Source organism: Pseudochaenichthys georgianus, chromosome 11 (genome assembly GCF_902827115.2).
Source record: "Pseudochaenichthys georgianus chromosome 11, fPseGeo1.2, whole genome shotgun sequence".
Classification (NCBI taxonomy): Eukaryota; Metazoa; Chordata; class Actinopteri; order Perciformes; family Channichthyidae; genus Pseudochaenichthys; species Pseudochaenichthys georgianus.
The window spans coordinates 18,230,361-18,243,940 of NC_047513.1; the positions used below are offsets into that span (position 1 = coordinate 18,230,361).

At 40.8% G+C, this 13,580-nt stretch overlaps 1 protein-coding gene across 1 annotated transcript; it reads right to left on the reverse strand.

Annotated features, from left to right (window-relative positions):
- Window positions 1-222: 222 nt before the first annotated feature.
- On the reverse strand, window positions 223-3,351 carry znf706 (zinc finger protein 706; the record flags this gene model as incomplete). Its single annotated transcript, XM_034094152.2, has 3 exons — window positions 223-1,103; window positions 1,540-1,683; window positions 3,256-3,351. Coding segments are annotated over 3 exons (336 nt in total), but the record flags the coding sequence as incomplete, so codon positions are not given.
- Window positions 3,352-13,580: the final 10,229 nt, after the last annotated feature.

A 13,580-nucleotide genomic window follows, 5' to 3' on the forward strand; every position in this document is an offset into this window, starting at 1 on the left:
ATTGGATGGCCTTCCTGCCTCGGTAAGGAAGTGGCAGATTTGTTCCGGCTGTGTATTTTCAAATTCTAGCGCACTCGAGCTGGTTTCTCAAATTACCTACCCCACCTTTAAATTTAATCTACGAGGCAGAAAAACAAACAAGATGAATCCCACAAAATCCTTAGGAGGATTTCCTGGAATTATATGAAGAAGAAAAAAACACTTTCTAGAGAAACGCAAATATACAACAAAGTCAAATTTAATAAAATGTTATTATACATAATTGGAGCATTCATTCATTCGTATCCGAGTTGGTTACAAAATTTCCAAAAAAATTTACCCAACATGAAATTATGATTAGCTAGGTGAAAGATTGCAGTTTAAAACAGCAGACAACACTGTGGAAAAATTCAATATTGAACAACTGATATGAGAAAAAAACGCCACAGCCTCAGTTTGATTCAATGCTTGAAGCACAAATAAAAAAAGACAAGGTCACATCTGCCATTGTCTTGATTGTAGCTCATTTTAAATCTGAATTTTCCCACCCAAGCCAATCCCATGCTTTGTTTGAAGACACTTTATGCCTTTACAACATATGTATTTTTGCTTTATAGGTTTATCAAACAATTGATTTAATTGAAGCTTGAGTTAAGAGAGGTACAAGAGCTAGCAGCTAGAAATACTCATATGTGCATAAGACATCAGGGCAGTGACTGTTCTGAGGAACTTAGTGAAGGAAGGTAGAAATCTTCATTCGACACTTGAATGGTTCCTGGAACTCCAGTGGCCCTGGAATTAAAACCGGTATTTAAGTTTAGTCTGGCAAGGTATTTAACCACAAGTGAAAAGAGGATTGGAGAGGGGGGAGGGGGAGCATTGTGTTAAAGCAACCTAGCCTGTCAAAGACTACGTAGATATAGCTAACTATTTTAGGTGGTTACATCGATTCATCCATTGCTGTCAGACTGAGACAAGTGCAGAGTTGGTGCAGGGCATTGAATGGGTTTGGTATCCATGGTGACCGTTTATGCCTCCACTCCCTCTAACTCGGGGGGCAGAGGGGATTTCGGATGCTTGCTCTCAAAGTGTTGCTTGAAGGTTTTTGGGTCGGGCATCTGGGTCTGCGGGAAGGGAAAATACATCCAACAATTTATCATTTAGGACAAATGTCTGACACCTTCATAGAATTATAAAAAAGGACCAAACACCAGCAGAGTTATAAAAGGGAAAATAAAAGCCTTTTCTCATTATAAGGGTTCACAAAATATTACCTTTAAATAATTATTTTATACTCAAAGCGATCAGCGTATTTGGTCAATTGAAATTTTTCACCAATTCAAATGAACTCTGACATGAGGGATTGTGTATATAAAACAATATATTTAGTTGAAAACCAAGCATTTTTTTAAGGGAATATATTCCAATTCTATTATTTTCTAACCTTGACATAATAAGGGTTAGAATTAGGCATTATTATATAACATAGCAGTATTACCAGGCTGCACCCTCAGTCAGGTGTTGGTCTCTGGGTTGTAATAGTAAAGATATCATACTCACCCGGCACACCAGGCAGGTGAACACTAGCGCTGCCTTGGCGTCTGTCTTTTGGTCATGACCCTTTGCCTTCTTCATCTCCGTCTGTTTCTTTGCATTTTTCTGCTGGGACTGAAGTTTTTGATGCCTGCGCCATTCTGGTAAAGCCTAAAGAGGAAGAAGCAACGACACATGACTTGATGTTTACCGATACACCACAGTGTTGTGACCTTTTCTTAACCTTCTATTCTTGTTGTTGGTACACATCTACCATAAATAAGTCAGTTAAAACGTTTGGAGAGTTATTTCAGTTCCCACAGAGAAAGACTTGCCTAATACCATGTTTACTGTGATAGCAAAGGAGAAAACGTTGGCAATTCTTTCATTATTTTCCATCAGCATTTTGAGGGCCAGGTGCAAGGACTTTCTTGAGAAACCCCCCTACAAACACACTCTACAATTTTCAAATCTGTTATCCACCTTAACTTTATAAAAGAAAATATCTTATTGAAGGTGCTCTTCTTGGATTGTTTGCTGAACCAGAGGAACTAGTTTATTCCCAACTCATAGAGAAACAAATCTTCTTTTTATGGAGGGCAAGAGAGAACTTGTTTACCTCCCCGATTCCACTCTTTCAAACTAGTCACTTGTTAGTAAATCTGTAGCACAAACTGACAAATCTGGTCATGTTAGTCCGTTTTCTTTGCTAATTAAAACGTTCCTTGGTTGGTTAGTTTCGCCCATTTTGAATGGTTTTAGGAAATTAATTACCCTTACCCGTCATGTAAATCAAGGTTTTATAGCCCTGCCTGTAATTTCCCTGCCTTTCAGTTCAGGTAAACTGAAGCTCTTCTATCTTGTTGACTTTGCCTGACCTCGGCTCGGCCGGCTGGCAGTTGTGAAGTCTTTGCTTGCATTTTACCGTTTTTTTTAAACAACCAAACGTTTAGCTGCAATCAGACTACAAGTGTTACCAAATGAAACACGTTAAAACTGGCTCAAATTAGCCCCTATAACTTGACAACGATTAGCGTAGCTCTCATCCTATACACATTAGTGGTGCTTATTCTCACATTAGAACACTGATGGAGACGCAGACCCCTGCAGTTCAGGAAAGTGAAATTGTGTACATTTCCTTTTGGTAATTCAGCCTTGCCTCCCATCAACGTCTATATATACTTTGACGTTGGTCAGCATTGCATTAACTGGTAACTAGCGATGGTTAATTAATGAAAATGCTGCCTGCTAAGCATTATCGTAACATGTTACACCATATGTTAGCTATCTGAATTAACAACGTTTTGCACTTGTGCGCAAAGCATTGGGCATACTGGAATGATTAATGTCTGTTAAGTAAGTATTGAAAGGTAGGAACAATAATACAGACACAATTAGCAAGCTAGTTGTTAGCTACTGTTTTTGACGAGACTTAATATCCTATCCATCTTTAAATTGACTGTTCAGTAACAGTCAACCTGTTAACTTCTTGAAACTCCGTTATCTCAGCACATCTGGCTCGTTGTGATCCAGGTGACACTGGTGTGTTTCTCTGCACTACATGACCGAGCTGTAGCGTGGGTTAGCCTCCATGCTAACCTCAGCTCACTCCGGCTAACACGTTAGCTAGTCGGCTAAACATCAACTAATTATTTCCTTCAGCCTGTGGGAGACTTTAACCAGGAAAAGTACCAGCGGTATATGTTATAGCTTATACAATCTTAAAAGGACAGCAGTACTTACCTCTTTACAATAACAGTAACCTACGTGTCGTTTGTAAGGCGTACACAATTTGTAAGAATTTCTCAATTCACAGACAGCTAAAGGATACTGATGCGTTCAATGACACTGGTGTAATGCGTCTCTTCGAGGCTAAGAAAAAAACATTGATGGGTCCAGTGCGAAGATGGAAATAAGGCATATACATAGATAACCTTAAATGATTAATATTCACAGTTATACAAAATTAACATATCCATAGAATAAGAGGTTATGTAACAGAAAACCTACAGGCTCGGGAGTAGTGCACGGTAAATTACGTATTTTACACAGTCTATGCAAATGACCTACTTAGTCAACATTGGAACAAATGCATGTAAAAAATCTATTTATTCGATTACAAGAGGACTAGTGAACGCACCATGATGCGGATTCATAACGTTGGCAATGTCGCCCCCACGTGGCGTTAGTGTACTAAGACTAAAACACACAACTCAAAACTTTGGTGTGTTTTCTTTATTATTTTAAGATACCTTTATTTATTGTATTCATGATGATGCCCATTTGGAAGTTAGGGTTTAATCCACAGAATTAATGATCATTTTCATGAATAAGGATTCATGAAAATGATCATTAATTCTGTCATAAGCATTAACATAATGGGACTGTTGTTGTTTGCTTTCTGTTAAACCATGTTTACCTTGTTCTTTTGTAACCATGTACAACACAAAAACATAATCACACAACAATTTTACGAGATAAATATCAAATAGGGATGTTCCCTTAAAGCAACACTAGGGGGCAGGTAAATAATAATATTAATAATAATAAGTGTGCAAGCATACTGTGCCACCAGCATTCACAACATTTGCGCACAGGCTTAAGACTGACACTTAGCTATTATTAATAAAGATAGTGTAGATAAAATAGCTGAATTAGCATTATAATGTAACTAATAATGTACTCTTTGCATTGCTGACCTAATAATGTCTGTCTCGACTGTTACAATCCTGTTTTAAACAGACATTTTTAATCACAGTTATACAAATACTGCCTCAGCATAGACAGGGATGTTTTTGACTGCATCAGATATCAATCTAGCTACTATCTGTTTCTTTGGTTTTGGGAACAGTGGAGCTGTTCATATCCGCTCAGTATTTGCCTGAATACAGCTAATATGAAAATTAACTGCAACTCCAGGTACATGATGGAAATTAAGTATCACATGCTATCCCAATAAAACCACAATATAAATAAGTCTGTAAAGAAAATACAAAAATGATAGTTTTCTATTATTTGAGGTGCATTTTATTTTTGTGGCTTTATTAGGAAAAATGTGTTAAAACTTGAAAAAATAAACATGATTGTTTTTGGCGCATAATCCAAATGTACTATCTAATTCTTGTAGAATCTAATTGTACAGTGTATGATAGTGCTTTCTGTTTTGAGGATAAACATAATAAAACAAAAATGAAAGAAGTACTCGTCCAAATCACTGTGTTTTATTAATCATCAGTCATGATAGCACTCATTCCTGTTGGACATCTTCCAGACAGTTAGGTGTCATGATTGTGAAACGTTATCATTGTGAGAAAAGTCTCCGGACTGCCATGCACACACATGCGCACACATATGCGCGCGCACACACACACACACACACACACACACACACACACACACACACACACACACACACACACACACACACACACACACACACACACACACACACACACACACACACACACACACACACACACACACACACACACACACACACACACACCTTCCTGCTTCAATCATTTTAGTCTTTTGTGAATGGAGGGAAATATCTCTCAAGAGATAAGGATGTGATTATGGTTTCAGAAGGAGGCCAAAAGTTAAAGAAAAAGAAGGGGGGGGGGAAATTACAAAAGCCACACATTGCTCCTGTTCCCCCCCACCCTGGGGATGTTGTGCAGGGATTTGCTAGCTTAGGTTTGGGGTGAGGTTGTCCAGCCTTAGGGCCCGTGTGAAAGCAAATCTTCCAGGTGTCAGCTATTCAATAGTGCAGCAGAATATTATCTGGCTGTCCATTGTGTGTATGAATACGCAGGGGTTTGCCGCAGACAGCTTGGGATTTTTCTGGATCCTTTCTTCCGCCACAAGGGCTTTCAGGTTCACTTTCGGCTCAAACAAGTTATTTTTGAAGGACTCTTTGTAGCAAACTATCAGTCTCTTTCTCACTGAACACATATCAAGGGTAGTTAAGCTAAGAGGTGATGTCAAGGTCAAGAAAGGTTTTTTTAAATGCTTTTCAGGGTAGAGAAACTTGTTTGGCAACAACATTTCCCTCAGTGAGGGAGAAATGCTGGCTGTGTGGCATCCTTGTTTCTCTGGAGGCTGTTGAGGGAAGAGGAAGTTGAATTTCATCTTCCCCATTGGGCACTTCCTCTCCATGCTCCCCCCTCCATGCTTTCCTTTTTCCCCTGTAACAAACAGGTTTTGCCATAGTCCGCTGCTTCTGCGTCTATACCAGCATGGCACGCCACAATGTTGCCAGACCAGTTGGGCTGTACACAAGCCATGACACAACACATCCACATGCAGGTCACTTTCACTGCTGCCCTCCGAGGCCTCCTCCCACGTGACTTGAATGACATGTGCAATATAGCACACACAGGGTTTGTAAAAGCGTTTAATAGAAGTGTTTTTAAAGTGCATTTTGACCAAGAACATGTAAATCAAATTACAAATTAAACCAACCATATCACATGTTAATATATTTCAGGGTTGGGGGAAAGTAAAAATTCAACTTAATGGTAGAAACCGAGTGCTTTTATTAAAACTGACCCTGAGATGCTCCAAGAAAGCACATCAAGAGGGCAAACCATGCCTTCAGGGGGGGAAAAGTTAATTTCTTACCTCAACACACACACACACACACACACACACACACACACACACACACACACACACACACACACACACACACACACACACACACACACACACACACACGCACGCACAGACACACACAAAGTGCAACTGAAGGAGAGGTGAGGTCGGCAGACAGAGGCTGATTGTGAAGGTGGTGACAGCCCTCATTAACCTCACTCAGAGCAGCAGCTCCGGACCAAATGTGTGTTTTTGTGAACAGAGTCACAGCTTGGGATCGAAAGCAAGTGCTACCGAGGTGTCCCTGAGCAATATACCGTTCCCCACACTGCTCCCCGGGCGCCGTTCAACATGGCAGCACACTGCTCCTAACACTAGGATGGGTCAAATGCAGAGAAAGAATTTCCCCACGAGGGATTAATAAAAGTCCATCTTAATATCAGTTTTAACAAATGCAAAGGAATTTCTGATTTGTATCACTTTACCTACACATTGGGATACTCTAGGGCTGAATTCCAGGTTGCTTGTTTGTTTGTATCATTTTATATAAACCAAAAGAGATGACAAATTAAAGGAAACGGTGACCTTACACATCACTAGGACACTTAATATTAGTTTATTCTCATGTGTTCTAATCTATCCGTATTTGCCTTGTTTAAATGTCCCTTTCAATCTGCCCACGTTACCATTATTCCACTTCTCCATCCTCCTCTTCCTCCATCCCGTTTTCCTCACTGCTCTCCTTCTGGAGGACGACTCCTGCCCCAACATCTCTCCGTCTCTGTCTTAGCTGAGTTTCTGTGCTCAGACTCTGACACTTAGCCCAGCCAAGTCCAGACAAGCTGCTTCTCCCTGTGAAAAAACTCCAGGTATGTAGGATACACCTTTCACCTCTCTCACAGAGTGGGACACACACACACACACACACACACACACACACACACACACACACACACACACACACACACACACACACACACACACACACACACAGAGGAAGGTATTTGCCCCTGACTTTCCTGTCTTGTGGCAGCTTGCAGCCTTCGCAGTATTTCAGCTGTCACACCGCCACATGGCAGACATTCCTTCTGAGAGAAGTCATAGGGAAGGGTAAAGATAAGAGGAAAGCTCATACATTACCATTATTTTTGATCAAAGCAAGCAAAACATACTTCACACTTTGTTTTCTGAGTAGAGTTAATGATTCATGGGCATGGACAGACTCTGAGACAACAGGCCCCAGGGCACAGGCACTTTTTAACCCCCCCCATCTCCCCCTCACAGCTGCGTTGTTTGCAGTTGTTTCACATCTCTCAGTTGTAGTTTTGTATCTCTTTGTGCATGTATTTCTAGTCGTTTTGTGTCTCTGAGATATTTTTAGGTCTCACTGTAAGTGTTTTTGTCTCTCTTGTCAATTTGAATTTTGTAGTTTGTGGAGTGTGTTATAGTTGTTTTCCATCTTTAGTATTGGTGTGTCTCTCTTTAGAGGTTTTGCTTATTTACTATTTTTCCGTCTATTTGTTGAGAGTTTTGAGTCTGTTTTGCATCTTTGTGTAGTCATTTGTTGGACTTAACCCTGTAAGGCCCACGGTTGGAATTTTACAACATTACATTAAATGTCATTTGTTTGACGCGACTTACTGTGGGCAATCCCACAGGAGCAATTTGGGGTGAAGTGTCTTGCCCAGGGACACAACAACATGCAGTGGGACTCGAACTTGCTATCCCCTGATTCGAAGTCCAGCACACTGTCCACTGAGCTACAGCCTCCCCAACATTGCTTTAAGCTATCCTAAAAAAGTCAGTAAATGTTTTTGTTTTTTTAGACTACATTTACTTAGTCAATAGGTCATTTTGTTCAGCCTCACAATGCTATTAGGTAGTACATGTGTTTTTATGTCCTGCCCTCTGGCCATACACTCACAAAACTTCAGAATCTTCAAACGAGCAACATCTCTTTGTTTTATTGGACTGGATTTGTCAGATTCAAGTAAGTCAAATGCCTCAAAAAAATATTGTGTGATTATTACAATGTCTAGAACATATACATATTTAGTTATTGTGGAATACTTTCATCAAATTTGATTTTGAGCAGCTTATGTCTTTGTTGTAATATTACAACACTGGGTCAGTGTGGTAGTCAAAATAGCATGAGCACTTGTCATGGAGATTGCCCTTCTTATATGTTCACATATGGAAATAAAACACAAATATAAATATAATGTCTTTGATAATTCACCATAACTAAGTTCTAAATGTGTCCTCTGTTACGATTTTGAATTAAAACCAGAATTGAATAAATTAATACATTATTTCTGATAAAAGTATGTGAAATTATATCTAGCAATATTTTAAACTCTACTTGTATCTTATCAGTTAATTAGTTACAACAATTCATTGAACTCTTCTCTGGTTCTGGCAGAAACAGTTCTTTCTGAAATGTGTTGGGACACTTGAATGTATCTCTTTTAGTATGATAATTAGCCTATTATCATGAGCCAGACAGCATTGTGTGTGACTTGTTGAACTGGTTTACCTGCATGTATGGGTGTAGGTATTCCTTTTATTATGATAATAGGTTAGGCCATGTAGTATTGTGTGACTCAAGTGTACAATGTAAATAGGATTCAGATGCTTGTTGCATCGGGACACCTGGAAGGGGGTGGTGCATGTATTCCTTTTAGTATGATAATAGGCTAAGCCAGACAGAATCTCTGGAATGATCTGTGACTTTGATGTGTACCAAGCAGAGATGGGGTCGTTACTAAAAAAAAGTAATATATTACATATTACTTTTAAAAAAAAGTAATATATTACATATTACTTTTTTTTTTTTAAAAGTAATATATTACACTTACTCGTTACTTTACTCGTTACTTTACTCGCAGGGCCGGCCCGCCCCTCCGGCAGATCACGCAGACTGCTAAAGTTTCAAATGTTCTCTTTAGTTCAGTTTCCATTGTCGCATAAGACTGATCCAGATAGCTCCTGAATGTTTTCCTATCTGACCATGGCTGTCCTCTGTCTCCTGCTATCTGTATTTTGCGATGGTGATGGTGATTCCACTGTGCAAATGGGCAACATTTCCTCTACTATGAAGGATGCTACAAGCCTGTCCATCTCTGCTTTGGTTACCGATCCTCCAAATTCTAATTTGTGTTGCTTCGGGGTCGGCGGCGCCGCACTCACAACATCCTCACTCTGGGTCCTTAGCTATTAGCTTCACCTTAGCATGTGTTCTTTGTAGGTGTTTGTTGAGGTTTGACGTGGTGTTTACAACAGTGGATAACAGCTTCTGGCCTGGAGATAGTTTGCACCTCACCGTCACATTCCTGTCTATTCTTCGGACGAACTCAAAATAATGGGCATACCTCTCTCCACCCCTCGAAAGTTATCGCTGACTCAGCCATGTTTATGCAGCACTGCACGTGGAGATGTGGACGCGCAAATCGCGCAGATTACGTACATATATAAACCTGCGGCGGAAACCCCTCTTGTCTGTCAGTGTGATTATGACTGATTTTTAGTAAGTAACAAAGTAACGGGTGTCGGGGCAATGTTAGTAACTGTAGTGTGATTACTGAATTATAAAAGTAGCGTGTTACACTACTCCGTTACCGACAAAAGTAATATTATTACAGTACGCGTTACACCCAACTCTGGTACCAAGGCAGTGTCAATGGGATACGAGCCAAGTCTGAACTTGGATTGTCGGGTGATGTTGTGATGAAGCTTGCCTCCACGCTTCCAGTAGGTCAGAACTGTAAGATCTACGCAGACAACTCTTCACCTGTGTCCCATTGGTAGTGAAGCCCCTTGATCACGGGATTCATTATGTGGGAACAGCCAGGCAGGTGCGCTTACCTGACTGCAACTGGATTTGTTGGACTCGTTTATGGCCAAATATAAACATGAAGTTCCGACGCTGGTGTACATCTTCTGATACACCATCATCATACAAGCGGGACTGCAGCGCTCTAAAGATGGCAAAGCAGGAGCTCCTGAACAGGAGACAGTTTCAGGCAGATCTAGCATCCTCTCTCATCCTGGTAAGAATGCATTTCTGCTATTTGCCGTTTGTAATATTTTTTTTATATTTCACTGTAATAGTTTTGACTTGTATCTTAATGTATTTTTGTTCTTATCAGGTGAACACAACTCCCATGAAAACACCAAAGAGAGGACGAACATCTTCAGGCAACGGGAGCCCAGCAGCGACAGTGACATCAAGGAGCCAGTTGAATTCTCAGAAGAGACCATCCTCAGCTGATGGGAGTCCACCAAACGGGGCCCCATCTAAGAGATCACAACCTCCACTGGATGTAGCAAGGACCATTTTCCATGGAAGACCAAGAGAGGACGCTGTAGTGTAGACACTCCAGTAAAGGGTACACAAACACCCAATGCACCAAGTGTGACGTCCGTCTGTGCTTTTCTGACGACATAAACTGTTTTTTGGACTCTATATTCATATTTTATAAATAACTATTCATAAAAAATATGACTGATGTGTGATTATTATTCATGCTATATACTGATATAGGGCTAAGTAAGCAATCAATCCTGCAAATCAACCCTTAGTTGTTCAATATATTTATTCAGATAATGTGAGTAGAAATACAGGAATTCTGCTCCCACCTAAGCCCAACGTTGCAATATTACAACATTTCGCAAAAAACTTACCAAAATGTAAAACATTTTAATTTCTGCTCCAGATGCTCCCTACAACAACATATGAAAGGTCAAAAAAATAAATTCTAATGTTTTTCTATTTTTGGGCTTTACAGGGTTAACAAGAAATTAAAAAAACATTTTGCTCAGTGGGCTTGAGCTCAGTTTGCCCACCACGTTATGCATCTATGTTCATGAGAACAAGTGTTAGTAAAGATTGATAGTGCTTGGAAACATCCATATTTTTCTCTCCTAATTTAAATGTGTTTTTATCCTGTCTCTTCCTCTGTTTATCGTCTCTCTGTCTGTGTGTTGTCGTAAGAAACGGACCCCACCTGTATTTATCTAGCAGTGCCATTCAAACACATACATAGAGAGCTGAGGCTCAAGTGCTCTATGAAACAAATTGGACAAGGGAGGATATCATTTACAGTTCTGCACAAACAAATGCTTGCTCTTCTCACACACACACACACACACACACACACACACACACACACACACACACACACACACACACACACACACACACACACACACACACACACACACACACACACACACACACACACACACACACACACACACACACACACACACACACACACACACACACACACACACACACACACACACACACACACACACACACACACTAAAACGACATTTTGTGATTTCCATAAAAGAGTGCCTGAAAGCATTCATAACCAAAGGCCCATATTTTGTCATGCAAACACCTTCAGGACATAAAACCAGTTTAGAAATTGCATCCCAACCGTTTCTGAAGATCCATCTTGGGAGTTTATCTTTTCTGCATGTTTTTAAAGTAACCCCTGCTGAAGTGGTGAAAGAAGATCTGAGAGTTTTGATAGCTGTATCATGAGAGAAATGATGTTGGAAGATGTAGTTGTACTTTGGTTATTTAGAGCGATAAAATCAGTACATTTTCAGTTTAGTATTACCCATTAATTACGTTTAAAGATCATATATTTAAACGTTTTCATGATTTTATTTCTACCATCTACCATTTAAAGTGTCTTTAGCAATACCCAATACACAAATCTATTTGGTTAAGGCTGCGGCCCCACGAGGACGAATTCGGTCGTTTGCGTTACTGTTTAGTGTCATATAGACCGTTCAGCCACACGAGGACGACCGAATATGGCACTAAACGACTGAGGAAACGACAACGGGTCCCAAGGTGGATAGAAATGCATAAGCCACTCTCTGGGGGGTCAAACAGCTCCGTGTGTGCGCCCTATACGGACATTTTCAGATCACTGATAGTGATTGCGCAATAGCCCCGCCTCTCCCCACCTCTGCTGCTCACCCCCACGTCAAAGTAAACTGCACCCTGAATTCAGATTATTTATCTTTCTCTCGCGAGTGAAGTCTAATCTGACAGGACGGAGACACGCAGCTCTGCTCACCTGAAGCTCCTCCCGCTGCAGCAAAACACACACTTCAAGTCAGATCATCACCCTTAGCTATTTTAATTACCTCTCAAACTCCCTAAACTAGTTATAAATATGTTTATTTTTACAGTCGGCCGGGTCACTGATTACTGGATGAGCTGCTGCATGAGACAGACACTGGCGCTGTCCGAAGAGAGGGAGGAAAAAGAGAGGCTCCGTGTATTTTATCATTATATTATATAGAGTCGTTATTCATTTGTTTTAAAGCTCAATAAATAACAAAGAAGACCTTTGACCGGCACTTTTATAATTTTGTCCGGAAGATTTCAACTTTAATACACGCTGACTGGCGAAAAACTCTGCCCGGTTCCCTCGGCCCCCACCGCAGAGAATAAACAGAAGGGCAACCATGACAACCATGCTTCTTCGCTGCTTTTGTGGAGGAAGTTACAGCGCCACGTAGAGGCTCCTGCATATGTACTGCAGCTTCTCCAGCGGTTGGAGCTAAACGGAGCGGTCTCGTGTGGGCAGACACTATCCGGATAATTATTGCATGTGGACGGAAGCCGTTTGCGATTGCGTTTGCGTTAATCCTATGCGTTTAGCCGTTTTCGTCCTCGTGGGGCCGCAGCCTAAGTGTGACACGACTGCTGTTACACTAGAATCTCCCATTAAGATTAATACTGTCTTTTATCTTCCTGCATCAATAAAACACTAACTAAAACAACAAAAAATTTAGTATGTACACACACACACACACACGCACGCACACACACGCACGCACACACACACACACACACACACACACACACACACACACACACACACACACACACACGCATTTTGCTCTGGCATATTAATCCCAAACTCTTGGATCTTCTCATACAATGGCTTCATTAAGTGGACAATGGCATTGTGTCAACTAATGACAGGGCTCCTGTCTGCCTCCTGTCTGCTCTGAGATCAGCTCAAACACAGACACTCACACACAAGTCAATATGAACATTCAGAGGGGGGTGCAAAAAGGTTAAATCAGTGGACGTGATGTGGTTGTGTGTCTGGGGCCAATATGTGGATACCTTCCCCACAGACTTTATCCCTGTTGTTTTATAAATAAAAAATGTTCTAGAACAAATAAAACCTATGGCAAATAACTTCATTTAGAGCGTTAAACCTAAATAGCTGCCCGTGTTTCCACGTTTTCTGTGTCATTTTGGGGCTTTCAATGCACGCTTTTAGTTTGCTTGCAGGTGAGGTGGGCCTCTCACTGGCCAATCAGAGCCCGGCTCAATCTGCACCCGCCAATCAGCGTCAGACTCGCCCTCAACTTCAACTCTTTTTCACAGTGAAAGAATTTCGGCTAAATCTGCCCCGCTGCCATTAAAG